The sequence below is a fragment of the Indicator indicator genome, chromosome Z (genome assembly GCF_027791375.1).
Source record: "Indicator indicator isolate 239-I01 chromosome Z, UM_Iind_1.1, whole genome shotgun sequence".
Classification (NCBI taxonomy): domain Eukaryota; kingdom Metazoa; phylum Chordata; class Aves; order Piciformes; family Indicatoridae; genus Indicator; species Indicator indicator.
Window position 1 is genome coordinate 73,882,147 of NC_072053.1, and position 14,337 is coordinate 73,896,483.

Below are 14,337 nucleotides of genomic sequence, written 5' to 3' on the forward strand. Positions count from 1 at the left end.
GCTTCTCTTCTCAGTATTACCAAGGCAGAGGCTGTTGATTTGAAGTCATGGACTTTCTTCTTCCAGTCAATGATGGAATGGTAATGGACAAATGTATTCAGCTGCAAACTTCACACAATATGTGGCCTACAAGCTTCTGGAATACCCTGGGGCCACTGCTATGTGCAATGTTGTGTGTTAGAATGCTTGCCTTTCTTGGAGAGGTACAGTACTTGGGTAAAAATCATCCCTATGGTCTGATCCTACAAGCAGGGTAGTGTATGTGTATTTAAGATATCCAGAACAGAAGGTACCACAAACTATTAATAAATAGCAGCCCTGCAAGAACTTCAGTCTGGAGTTTTTTTGTAGCTAGACTGAATTAACTGGCTTTCTGTCCCAATTCTGGAAGTTCAGTATGCACTTTTCTATGTAAATAGTCCCCTTGAAATTACTGGGAACAACTATCAAGGTCATAGTCTGACACTGATCTGAAGCCTACTGCAGATATTTACACAGAGTATGAATTTTTTAAATTCAGTGACTTTGGTAGGATTATTTGCCCCAAGTCATGTTTGCATGGAGCTGGGATTTAATCTCCTAGGGGATGACTCCTTTTTTAATTTCTTCCCTTTTCCTGCACCACAAATTTCTCCTTCTTCTCCTTTTCTTCTTCTTCTCCCTGCTGTGAAAAGTATTGTCCACCCACAGTTACGTCTGAAAAATTACAATAAAGAAGACAGAGTGTGTTATCCTGTGCTTGAGAGCCTCTGTAGAAATGTGGAGTGACAGCAGGGTGACTGCAGCTGATGAAAAAAAAAAGATAAGGTATTGTTATCCAGCAGTGTAGCTAGCAAATTATTTCAATAGTTTGAGTTTAAATCTTTTCATGCTTCAAGCTGTATTGCTGGCACTGAGCTTTTGATTAGTGATGAAAAACAATATATATTTAGTCGTAATTGCAGTTCATTTTTTCATTTTTTCATTGTTCTAGTAATTTTGATTGCTACTTTTATCAAGCACAAGGATAGAGTGGCTGGAAAGCTGTGACTCGAAGAGGGACCTGGGTTTATTGGTTGACAATTAACTGAACATGAGTCAGCAGTGCCCAGGTGGCCAAGAAAGCCAGTGGCATCCTGGCTTGTATTAGAAATGCTGTGGACAGCAGGGACAGGGAAGTGACCATCCCCCTGCACTCAGCACTGGTGAGGCCACGCTTTGAGTACTGTGTTCACTTCTGGGACCCTCACTACAAGAAGGACATTGAAGTGCTGGAGTGCATCCAGAGAAGGGCAATGAGGCTGGTGAAGGGCCTGCAGCACATGGCCTACAAGGAGTGTCTGAGGGAGCTGGGGTTGTTCAGTCTGGAGAAGAGAAGGCTGAGGGGAGACCTCATTGCTCTCTACAACTACCTGAAGGGACGTTGGAGTGAGGAGGGAGCCAGCCTCTTCTCCTTGGTGTCAAGCAGCAGGATCAGAGGAAATGGTTTCAAGCTGCTCCAGGGGATATTCAAGCTGGATGCTAGGAAATATTTCTTCAGTGAGAGGGTTCTCAAACACTGGAATGGTCTGCCCAGGGCAGTGGTGGAGTCACTGTCCCTGAGGGTGTTTAAGCAGTTGGCACCTGAGGACATGGTTTAGTGTTGTCCTTTCAGTGCTGGGCTAAGGGTTGGACAAAATGATCTTTGAGGTCTCTTCCAAATGGATATGATTCTGTGAAAATGTCACTGGGAATAGAGGGCTAGGAAAATAACTCTATCAAAAAAAATAGTATGTTGGGTAAAATATATATTGTCATATTGACTGTAATCAGTAACGACCAAAGTGTGAAGGAAGCAAACACTGTCCCAGTCTGCTGCCAATATTGTGCTCTCAGCTTCAAAATAATCCTCATCTGAGTGGAAGAGTATTCCTTCTGCTTTTCCTCAGAGTGACAGTTTTCCTCCTGGTCTTCAACATGATGCATGCCACAGAGGAAGGAACTAAAGGACTTTTACTGCATTTATTTTTCCCATCTTACCAGATCCAGAAATCACTTTCAGAGCAATCCTGTCTAGTCATAAAGCTGTACCCAGTTAAAAGATTACTGTGACATTATTATTAGAAAAATCGCCGCAGCAACAACTTGCCAAACGAACCGTTAAAAGCAAACCAGACTCGGTGAACCACAAAGAAATTCATTAAAGGCTGCTTGGGGGCAGCATACAGTCTTTGAAGGTCTTTATCTTTTTAACCATTCGTCCCTTCCAGTGTCTGTGGCAGAGCTCTCCAGCTCTCTTTTTATTTCCTTTGAATGTAAACAGCCATGTCAAAATCTCCCACTTCCTTTAAGTGGCAGGCTTATTTGGTACTGTGTCACTGTTAAATCACCTTCTGACGTGCAGAAATGTGAGTTAGTGTGGGTCAAAAAAATGCCTTTTTACTGTGAAAGAAAAGGCTGTGTACTTTTTGCTTTGGGAACTCTGCTTGAGTCTTTCTTTCTGTTGCTTTCCCCCTGCCCCCCATGAACAATGAGTACCTCTTTTGTGATCGTTGGTCTTGAAGCCAAAGTTTCAAAGGTACTAAACCATATTTTTCCTCAGGTGATTATAAGGAGGTTCAAAACTGATTCCTGTCAACAGAGGACCTGCAGTTAGAGCCCACTGTGCAAAATAAAAGCTAGTAGCCTGCTTGTGCTTCAGAGCATGTGCCAACACTGCCGTCTAGCTTCTGCAAAGGCTTTGTGTGCTTTTGCTTCACTTAGGTTGCTCGTGTTCATGTGTAACACAGCCTCCAATGGTGTGTCAAGGTCCTGTGGCATTGATTTTTGTTCAGATACAGGTGTTCCTTTCTACAGAAATGTTTGAATTGGCCACAGCACAGGATAAGTAATGGCAGATAGCTGCAGTAATTAACAGGAGACCTGAAGAGGCAATGCAGCAACAAAACTCCCAGCCTGTGTTTGCAGATAGGGTATTGAAACCTGTCTGTCTAAACTCTTAACAGGATTTGTGGCAGCACCACATCTCAGACAAACTGGTCCAAGGTCTGATATGTGTTTCTAATCACAAAGCACTTGAACAGGATCCTCTGAGATGTCACCCTCCTTTGGGCTTAGTGTTGTCTTTGTTTTCTTGAATCTCTCACCTTATCCTACCATGTCTCATATGATGTATGCATCTTTTTTCTTCTTTCAACACAACATGACCTGGGAGCTACTTGTAGTCTGCAGTACTGTCTTTAGATTTATATGAATTTCATATCTGGTCACCACTGGGATTTTAAGAGTGTAAGAGGTTTCCATTTACCAAGAACTTCAGTGTATTTTTCAAAATCTGTATTTGTACAGCTTTTAGATTACAGGTGGTATTGTATAAATAATTGTGATGCCAGTGAAACCATGTAATTATTATTAAGCAGGCAGAGGGCTCTATTAAACTCTGTTCTGTAGTTTTGTAATTCCTACCTTTTCAAATACTGTGTAATGCAGGAATGCAGAAATTGTGTTCCACTTTCCTTACGGGGGTAATTTGGGACAAATTGATTATTATCAGTATGTTGAAGTGATTTAAATCTGAATTTAGCCCACAGTTGCCTGGCTAATTATTTTGTTTCTGTTCTTGACTGTTTTCAATAGCCTTCATTAAATAACTCAGCTACAACGTTAGATATCCTAACATATTCTTATCAACCTTATTATTAACCTGTATCCATGGGTACTGCCTCATGTTAGTGAGGCAAGGTCTTATTTGAAGGAAAATCTTTTGTGTCTGTTGAAGCAGCTGTTAGTGTGGCTGCATACCTGGCTGAATCAATTAATCATTTCATTAAACAAAAGTCCTCTGAGCTATGCTAATCAAACGTATGCTGATCACATTTTTTCCAAACATCCCCCTGAAACCTAAACAAGCAAACAAAACACTTCAAGACTAATAAACCAGCCTTGCTGTGATACATAAGCTATGCTTTATTAAAAAGGGAATAAAAAGAAGATCTGAGGGGAATTTCATCAGCATTATGAATATATTCCTTTAGGGACGATAATATTGGCAAACAACCACCTCTGTTGACCTCATCTGAATGGTTAATGCTGTGTAAACATAGTGATTTGTGGTGCCATTTTGATCGTGACAGGGAACACAAGTATTCTGCTCTGCACTGCATCCTCATGGGCAAGCAGAGGATGATGAATACTAAGCCCTGGGTCCAATCCCTTCTTGTGACATCCCAGAAGCAAGCTGAGCGGGCTTGCATGTGCATCTTGGCTTCTGTGAGCAAGCACATGAGCTCAAGCTGAAGAGAGTTTGAAAGGGAAGTGGGGGTAGAACATATAGGTGATAACACTGTAAGTGAGCAGCTGCAGAGACAGCTTCTTCAGAGAGAGGTAGCTCAGTGCCTTAAGAAATAAGACAACTGGCATCAAAGCTGCATGTGAAGTAAATTTTTAATACTGCTATTGCAAATTCATTGAGCTTATAGTCTCTTATTTCTAACAACTAGGTATCTACTGGAACTCTTGAATTCCTTCTTATCCGTGGATCAAGAGCATGATCCTGGACAATGCTCCTCATAGCCTCATCTTCAAGTCAATCCATAACTTCCAGGCAGATGAATTATGAGCGAAGATTTACTCCAAAGTGGGAAATTAAGATGAATCTAAAACTCAGCAATATCCCTGGTTATCCCATTGGTGTGATAAGTAACATAAAGTTAGTTGTATAAACTAACTTTTTCTCGGCTCTGTGCTCTAGCAGACACTAGCTGGCTGCTTCTACTGGCTTGCTGACCTCGGCTGAGTTTCTTTGTTGTGGCTTAGCACTAACAAGCTACTCTCTGCTTTTCTCTTCTCTTTTTTCTGTTGTATAGAGGGGTAGGGAGCAGAGAAGAAAGCTGTTGGTAACCCCCTGGTTTTGTCCAGGGGGGTTATTGTGTTGGTTAAAATTGTAAATGCATGTAACTATTGTATATTTTGTACATATTCATTGCATTCCATAATTCTAGATTTTAGTCTGCTTGTAAATATAGTTCCATTTGCTTGCAACTGAGCTGGTCTGGCAAATTTATTTTGGGGGGGGGGGGGGGGTAATTTAAACCCACAACACCAAATTTGAGAAGAGTTAGAGAGCCTGTCTTGCTCCTTAAACCGAGACATAGACTCTGCCTTGGACTTCAAGAGGCCTGAGAACACGGGCACGTCTTGATCCTCTGACGGCTACTGGAGGACCACTCCTGAACACACCGAGCAGCACCTACCCCGCGGGAAGACACATCGGGCGGATACCGCTGCAGCTCTTCTGCAGAACTCCAGCCTGCGGTGAGGGCAGGCAGGCTTGGGAGCGGTGCTGGGGAGTATTTTGCCATCTGGTGGCAGCTCGCAGCTAAACCAGCTCTGTGTGATCACCAGCGCTGCCTCCCCAGAAGGAACAAAGCCAGAGTGGATGATTTCCGTTGCCCTGGCTGCAAAAGGTTGGCAGCAGAGCAGAGAAATTCAAAGCCCTGCAGTGACCGATCCCTATCCACCTGCAGCCATAGGTGCATGCCAGCAGTGACACCTGAAAGGAGGGTGGGGAATCTGATGGTGCATGGCCACAGCCTGGGGCAGGATGGTGGTCAAAGACAATTTCTAACATGGCAGGCCAGCCTCATGCCCATCACTCCTGCTCTTGCTACTCTTCTGCTGAGGGTGCCTACAAAGACACCTACAGAGACATAATGGTGCCTGGTGATGGCTTGAATAGTGTGGACAACATTGCATTGAAGCTGAGCTCTTACTCTGTGGCCAGTCACTCAGCTTTGACTCAGAGGACAATGTCAGTGGAGAGGCAGACAGCCTGTCCACACAGAAACCTTTGCAGGGTCACTGCTGGGGTCTGTAACAATATTTATGTATTTGTGGGGTGATCCAGATAACATGGGAGATGCTGACAAAACCCAGGAATAGAATAGTCTGAGCTTCCTACTGACCTTCCTCAGAGGAGCTGCTTATGCCCTGCAGAAGGCATCATTCCTGTGCAAGGGTGAGCCAGAGAAAGGGATAAGGGTTGCACCCCTCTGTGGACTGTGGGTCCTGCTGTCAACAGCTTGGGCACTGCTGGTGCTGTGGCTGCTGTTCAGGAGGACATGAGTCTGAGGCCTCTCCATGTTCTCATTCCTACAAAGGTGCAGGTGGAGAAAACCCTGCTGCTGATTAAGGGACCCCAGAGGTCCCTTAAGGACTCACCAGGGAAAGGCTTTACTTGGCTTCAAGAGATCTCAGGGTGGTCTGAGGTGCTGCCAGTCTGTGCAGGCTATGGGAAAGGAGACAGAAGGCTTCTGCTCTTCCCAGCTATGTAGAAAACCAGCCCTGCAAAAGAGATCAATTTAACCTCCTGTGGCAGGTACAACTGCCCTGAAAAACACAACAGCCTGACAGACACCAAGCAAAAGGCAAAGGTTTGCTACGAGCTGATCTCTGCTTGACACCTTGAAAACATTAACTGGGCCTCTGGGCCCAGAAGCTCTGACCTTGCTTGGTGTGTTTGGAGGACTCAACCCTCCAACTAATTAAGAAATTCACCACAGTGCACCCATAACGGTATAAATGGAATCCTGCTATGAAGACAGAGTTGTCTCCATGCAGCAAGTGGCCTGGCAGTCATTCTTTTCCCTTAGACTGGGACCTCATATAAGGAGTCCTCACCCCACCTTTGGTGTTTATATTTTGGGTACCCACAGGGAGATCTTCCCTTTATGAGTGAGTGAGTGCACATTTTGGTTCCTCTCTCTAGACAGCTTAACTGTTTGGGCAGCAGCATACACCCAACTGACATATGACCCTGGAATTCATGTTGGGAGGAGTGCCAAGGAACTGCCACAGTCCCCCATTTTCAGGTGGCTCTTGCTGTTTGTTTCATTGGTGTCTCCATGACAACACTTCCAGAATTGCTTCTTTCCAGCTCATAAACAAAATCCCTATATGAAGAGCCTGGGGCACTTTCCATCTTCCACTTCCCATTTTGGTGACTCAGGGAGCTCCAGTGATGCACTCCTCAAGTGCATCCTTCCTCACCTGACATGCACACAGCATTTAGGAAGTCAACAGAGTAGGACAATTCTGAACATAGATCTTTCATATCATGCCAGCAATCAGAGTGCACAAGGGTTCCCAGTGCCAGCAAAAGGCAGAGGTGACAGAGTCTCAACTCCAACCAGGGGGGAAAGGACTGGTATTGGGTGCTCCAGGTGCAGCTTCTGGGAAAACTAGGATGAGTGAATCAAACTTAGCTTGGCTCCAGCACATGCAGCAGGACTGCCAGTGACAGCTCACAATGCCTGGTGCTGCCTGCAGGGGAGCAAAAGCGACTGCATGTCCCCCAAACACCAAGGAAAAGTGCTGAGGGTGGGGACTGATAGAAATACAGAAGTCTAGATCTTTACAGAAGTTTGTTGTAGTACAGGTGTGTACAGCTTTTGCAAACTGAGTATGCAGCTAGATAACCTGAGAGAACCAGTCAGGTTCTGGAAAAATGGAGAACTCAACCAAACACTGAAAATTTGTTGCAAAACCAAGTGTAGTCTGAACTTCTAAAAAGTACACAGGCTTAACACACACATGAACTTCTCTTCCCATGGGAGGCATAAAGTTGAGCTAATGAGACATGATACACGATGCTGGGGGGTGGACATGTTAAGGGGGAATTTGTAGTAGTCAGAGGAGGAAGTCTGTGCCTCCCTAGTACCTCAGCCAATAGGCAAGAGGGTTATGTGGTCAGGAAATTAGGATAAAAGGAGGCTGCATCCTCCAGCAACATTTTGAGAGACTCCACAGGGATATGCGTGATGAACTCTCCCTTTATTCAAACGAAGCTGATTTCTTTGTAGGACTCCTCTGTTTCCTTTGTGAACACTGATCCCTAACATGATGACTTTCTGAACAGGATGTAACCTCTTAACAAACTTCAAGATGGATTAGCTGGCAAGTAGGAGACCCTGGGTCCAGGCCTGCCTGGCACTGGCCCATGTTGGTATCTGTCAGAGCAGTGCCTACTGAGGGTCAGTGCATGTTGTGTGCACATTGGTAAGCGTGTGAGAACCTGGACCAGCTGGTGCATAGAAGGGAGTAAGAGGGCTCGAATATGGGGCAAGGTTATCAGATGGGAAAGAAGGGCTGTGCCCTTCTTCTCCACTCAGAGTACCTGTAAACCCATGTGTGCTTTCAGTAGTGAACTATGATCCTCACAGGCTGTAGAGCAGAAGAGGGACAGGGCTGGCTGTGCTCGTGTTTTATGCGAATCCCAGCCGGTACCACATGCAGGCGCTGTGGAAGGCAGCACCATGCCTGTGGCAGGCTGCATAGCTGGCTGTGTCAGTGCCTTTCTTTCGCATGTACAGCTATTGTGTCTCTCACACTAGCACAAACTAGCACGGAAAGATCCCTTTTTCATTCCTCCTAACTGTTTCTGCTTTATTTACCTTCGCGTTATGAATAGTTATTTATGCTTTTATTTGACCAGTCGATCAGAGGGGTTACAGCCTTCCACGGGATCCCTCCATACTGTCGAGGCAACGCCAAGCTCTAGGCGGTAGCCCACAGGTTCTGCATTGCCTAGGGCAGGCCCTGAGCGAAGAGGCCGCTCTCGAGCTGTCTCTGGGCAGTCACCCGCGCCCCGTAGAGGACGAACCCCCATGAAAGCACCACCACGACTGCTACGACCTGCGTAACAAAACATAATGCATTAACAGCAGCAGCACCGAAATCCCCGGGTCTCGGTGCCCACTGCCTCCCCAAGAAGGTATGCCAAGCCCAGCTCACCCCTGTACCGGGGCGGTAACCTCGAACCTAGACCCACCCTCGGCGGCATACCCAGACCTAACTCCGCCGCTCCGTGCCTGCCCCGCGCTGCGGCTCCCCAGCAGCACACCCAAGTTCGACTCCGCCAGCCCCGAGCAGGCCGCACACCCACTCTCGGCACGCACCAAGCCGCACAGCGGGCGCGGGTTCCGCCTCCTTAGCGAATCCATGCCGACCTCGCCCCCTCAGACTGCACTCAGCAGCACTTCCGCCCGCCGGAAAGATATACGCTCCCCGGAGCGGAAGTGACGATACTAAAGGCGCCCGTGTTCCGCTCCCGGCAGCCAGCACGGCTACCCGGCGCTAGCTGCTGGAGGTGGGGGGCGACCGTTCCCGTAGTAACACCACTGCTGCCGCCCATGGCAGAGCCGTTACGGCGCCTGGCGGATGGCGCCCGCCGCCGCTGCCTGCCAGCGGAGGAGCGGCGGGAGACTGCCGTCTCTGGGCGCTGCTGGACGCGCCACAGGCTGAAGACGGCCGCGGCCTCAGCCCGCACGGCAAGCGAGAGCCCGGCAGCGGTAAGTGCGGGCGTTGGGGCCGAGAGCGGGGCCGGGCCTCTGTGGTGGATGGCGGCGGCTGCCTTGCCGGCGTCCCGAGACGGGCTGGGCGGGAGGCGTCTCTCGGCGGGCCGTGTCGCATGGGGGGGGGGGAGACGTGATCCGCTTCCCCCCCACCTGCCCCGTTCGGTTGTGACGCGCCCTGTGTGCGTTTGTGACACGCACCACGTAAGTGCATGTCCACCCCGGCAGCCACACTGCACTTGGGCCTCTCGGGACGCGCGTTTTCGCATCTCTGTGTGTGTGGGTAATCTGCAGGGTACACGTCTTGCCCGGTGGCTCGCAGGCGATTGCGACCAGCTCCTGTGCTTGTTGCAAAGGGTGGCTGGGGAGTTTTGAAGCAGCACGGTAACTTATTTCCAGCATATTTGCCTTAGGTGAATGCTGATACCCAAAATAACTTCAAAATAAATGTACTTACTGCAAACCATGATTAGATACAAAGGCAGCATGTGCCGGAGGGTAGGTGTAGGCATGCCACCTGGGTGTTTCTGCTTCAGTTATAAAAACAAAGATTAATTTAGGCTGGAAAACATCCCTGGAGGTTGTCTAGTCCAACAAATTGTATGTGGTCTAGCATGAGTACCCAGCAAAACATGGGCAGAGGGTGCAGAAGCAGGACAGGTCCAGCAGCACTTGGAAACTGGTAGTTTAGTTTGAGTGCAATTATTTGTTCTGATTTTTTTTTTTTCCTTAAGGGACAGAAATAAGTGTTCTCTAGGTTTTCATATGTAAATGCTGGTCTGCTTTGGAGTGTGTATTCAGAGGATACCATGGTAACCACGCACTTACTGACCATATCAAAGCCCTTATACTTCCGAGTGGGGAAGAAGAGAGAGTCTGGCCTGTTACTTCCATACAGGCCAGCATGATAAAAACAAACCTGTTTAAAACAAACTTGGACCACTGAAGAGCCAGGTCTCACTGTGAAGAGGCCAAGCAAAGTCATTAGGTTGTGCTGCCCCTCAGTTTGGTGTTCTCTCAGTGCTAGTGATGGGATTTGCAACCTTAAAGGTGACTGCTACAGGGTTGTGTGTCTCATCTTTAATGTTTTTGGCTCTCTGAGATAGCAATGGTCTTTTCTCTCTTTCTTCTGTAGAATATGACTTCAGCAGATAAGGAATTTTCAGAAGGCAGCAGCTTCTCACCAAAAGCCAGCACCAGCAAGCTGCCAATGGATACATCTCCAGATTCTAAATGCCCCATCTGCTTGGATAGATTTGACAATGTTGCATATCTGGATCGCTGTTTGCATAGGTTCTGTTTCCGCTGTGTCCAGGAGTGGTCCAAAAACAAAGCAGAATGCCCTCTCTGCAAGCAACCTTTCTTTTCCATTTTCCATACAATTCGTGCTGAAGATGACTTTAAGGAGTACATACTCAGCCCTTCAGAGAACAGATCCTTTGCCAGCCCTGCTGGCCAGAGGTTTCGCTACCATACCACCCTAACGAGGGAACGCCTCATGGCCCGTTCCCCATCCCGAAGGGTGCTGTCCCCCCCAGATAATGGGATGCTGTTTGAAGGGCTATCAAGCGAACCTGTGCGGCAGCAAGAGAGAGAGATTCAGCAGATGATGAGGAGGCTGGCCTCCAGGAGAAGGGCTAGTGCAGAGGGCAGAGCCATGCGGCAGATCCAGGAGGAGGACATGATCAACTTCCGCAGAGCTCTGTACCGGACCGGTGTGCGCATCCGTAGCATTCAGGATGGTGGCCGCTATCGAGATATCTCAGCAGAGTTCTTCCGCCGCAACCCTGCCTGCCTTCACAGGTTGGTTCCTTGGCTGAAGCGAGAACTCAGAGTCTTGTTTGGTGCCCATGGATCTTTGGTCACTATTGTACAGCACCTTATTATGAGTAACGTGACTCGGTACAATCTGGAAAGCCAGGCCTTTGCTGACAATTTAAAGCCATTTCTGCTGAATCGGACTGAACATTTCTTACATGAATTCATCAGTTTTGCCCGTTGTCCTTTTAACTTAGAAGCCTATGATCAACACGCCAATTACGACTGTCCGGCTCCATCATATGATGAAGGAAGCCACTCGGACTCATCAATTATTACAATATCTCCAGATATGGCATATTCTCAACGGCCAGATAACGGTTTGTCTGTGACTGGTCTTGGTCAAGCCCCCTGGGACGATGAAACTCCAGGACCTTCCTATTTCATTTCAGAAGAGGTTCGTACAACCATAGCTTCTCCTCTGGAGACATCAGAAAGCTCTGATGAGGACTCTGCTACAAAGAGTGGAAGAGCCAAACTGCAAACTCAGTTACTGACTAATGCTGACTCAAATGACAGTGAGTCTTCCTCAGACAACTGTGTTATTGTTGGGTATGTTAAGCCCTTAGCTGAAAGGACACCAGAAGTGGTTGAGCTGTCCTCTGATTCTGAGGAGTCCACCAGAGAAGAGGAAACAGAAGATATGAATAAACAGGAGCCAATCCAGTGTCGCAGCTGGAGTGATAGTGAACGAAGCAGGAGTTTCTCACCGCATTCCCTCACATATAAGGAGGATGTAGGTAGTTGTAGGAGCTGCTTATCTCCTGCAGTTGAGAAGGCAGAGCTAAGAGATGATGAAAAGAACAAATGTAAGGTAAAAGACCTGTCTCCACGGGATTTGAGCTGGAGCCCCTCCCCAGGGAGTGACACAGCATGCTCCCTTTGGACTCACAGATTATCTAGAAGAGTAAAGTCCAGGAGCCCACCACCCTGTTCACGGAACAGTCGAGACAGTCGTGGCCATCGGGCTAGAAGGGAGCATCGTAGCAAAAGCCAACCTAAAAGGAGACAATCAAGAAGCAGAGATAGCAGCAAACATAGAAGCAAAAGAAGCAGCAAGAAGTCAAGAGCTCATGACACCAGAGCTTCCCTTAAAAGCCAGAGAGGCTCTCTAAGTCATGAGAGCACTCCATCCAGAGAAGTAAGCAGATCACGATCACGTAGCAACGGTCATGGCAAAAGGAGATCAAGAAGCAGAGACAGTGATCGCTATTACGTCAGAGACCATTATCAAAGTAGATACCAGTGGGGATATGCTTTCTGCAGTAGAAAGGTGTACAGAGAGAGCTATGAATCCTCCAGCAGGAGAAGGACTCATTCTGATGCTCTCTACTCAAGGCAATCTGCTAGTCCAGAATACAGGATACGATCATTTATTGAAAGGACAGATCCACATAGCCAGAGGGGACTCCATGAGAGACACTACTACTGTTATGAAAGATGCAGGTCAAGGAGTCGATCAAGCAACAGGTCAAGGACCCCTTCTGGAGGAACTGACAGAACAAAAAGTGAAAAACCTGGTGGAAAAAGGAAGTACAAAACTCGACACTTGGAGAATACGTTAACAGAGACCACAAGTCTAGAAAGGCAAAATGACCCCAAGAGAAGTTTCTCAAAGTCCAGTGACTGCTACAAAAATGAAGATAGCCTTTCAGACAATCAAGTGAGCAGCGAGACAAAGCATAAGAAAAAGAAGAAAAGGGGGAGGAGCCCAAGCGTGGAGATAGTCTATGAAGGAAAAGCCACAGACACAACAAGGCATCTTAAAAAGAAAAAGAAAAAGCATAAGAAGAAGCACCGGAAACACCGCATGAGTAATTCAGCGCATTCTTCTCCAGTGGTGATTACAATTGACAGTGACAGTAGCAAGGAGCCAGAAAGTACGGAATGTGACAGCAGTGTTACTTGGACAGGCACAACTCAGATAAATGAGAAGGAAAATGAGTCTCTGTCTTTTTATCGGGAAAGGACAGAATGTGAAGATTTTCACAAAGCTGGTGAGAAAACTGGAGGAGCAGCCAAAAAGTAAAGCATTCCAACAAGAATGACAACGAAATAGTGACAACGAAAATGCTGATGTCAAACCTCAAGAAACATCAACTGATCAGAGCCCCATCATGGTCAATACCAGCAGTAACACCTCTCACACAAAAAATTGTGACAAGCTGTATTCAAGAAGCACCAGCAACACCTTCCAGTCCACTGCCTTCCTCCAAGGTTTCTTTAGTAGAATATCCAGAGAGACAACCATTGATCCTGCGACTGCTGAAAAGACTTGTCAACAGATCTTCTTGGTTTGCTTTCCCAGAAGAAAAATGTAGCACGTGTTCCACAGAGAAATTCTTAAAATTGTGAATTTAACAGTGTTTTTGCCCTTGACTATAAAACCACCTGATGTGATTCGTGCATGTTAAAGATGTCTGGAAATGTGTCAAACTTTTGAACGTGTACAGCACTGTTCAGTCAAAGCAGACTGTTGCTTTCTCAGATGACTGTTAGCAAATTATAATTCCATAAAGCCATCCTGCATTCTTGTAATACGTGAAATACATCCACAGAGTATTTCAAACTTTTGTGTTAAACAAACAGCAAAACCAGCCCAGATCAAAAGCCAGAAAATGCATTTTGTGAGGATTGCTCTTCTTAGTGAAACAATTGCTCAGCTCTTAAGAAATTCAGCAGGACTTCCAGCAGCATTAAGTGAGCTCTGCCATAACCTGAATAAAGCAATAAGTTGCCTTTTTGCTTTTCTAGATTAAATGAGTGGACTATATACTTTGCTAACAGAACATTTATCTTTAGGTTTTGTGTGTCTTCCCAGTACAGACTATTGGATGTTGGTGTTGTCCCTCAGGTGGGGTTGTTTGCCCAGTGTCTGTTACACCGATGTACACACAGAGCCAAGGTATTGTGGTTTTATTACTTTTTGTTGGAAATACGGGCAAGCAAGGGGATACTCACCTGATAGAGCACCAAATCTGTCATTTATGTATCTTGTGTCAGTAAATCCTTACCTAATACATATTAATAGTATGTTTCTTTTATCGGTCGGTCCATTCCTTGCTTTGAATTCAAGGATACAGTGTTCAAAGAAATCAGGGCGCATAGTGTGGAGGGGGAGTCTTTTTCAAGAAGGTGAGTATCTCAAGTGAGGAGATGTGTTGTTTAGATGTGAATCATTATAACGAGCACAACTTGCGCAAAGTTCATC

At 46.6% G+C, this 14,337-nt stretch overlaps 1 protein-coding gene across 1 annotated transcript; it reads left to right on the forward strand.

Moving 5' to 3' along the window:
• Window positions 1-9,288: 9,288 nt before the first annotated feature.
• Window positions 9,289-14,123, forward strand: TOPORS (TOP1 binding arginine/serine rich protein, E3 ubiquitin ligase). Its single transcript, XM_054397403.1, has 2 exons — window positions 9,289-9,305; window positions 10,444-14,123. Exon 2 carries the CDS (start codon window positions 10,447-10,449, stop codon window positions 13,153-13,155), a length of 2,709 nt encoding a protein of 902 aa, XP_054253378.1. The 5' UTR covers window positions 9,289-9,305; window positions 10,444-10,446; the 3' UTR covers window positions 13,156-14,123.
• Window positions 14,124-14,337: the final 214 nt, after the last annotated feature.

Coding starts and splice junctions, on each gene's coding strand:
- TOPORS (XM_054397403.1), top strand. CDS start 10,447: ATGACTTCAGCAGATAAGGAATTTTCAGAAGGCAGCAGCTTCTCACCA.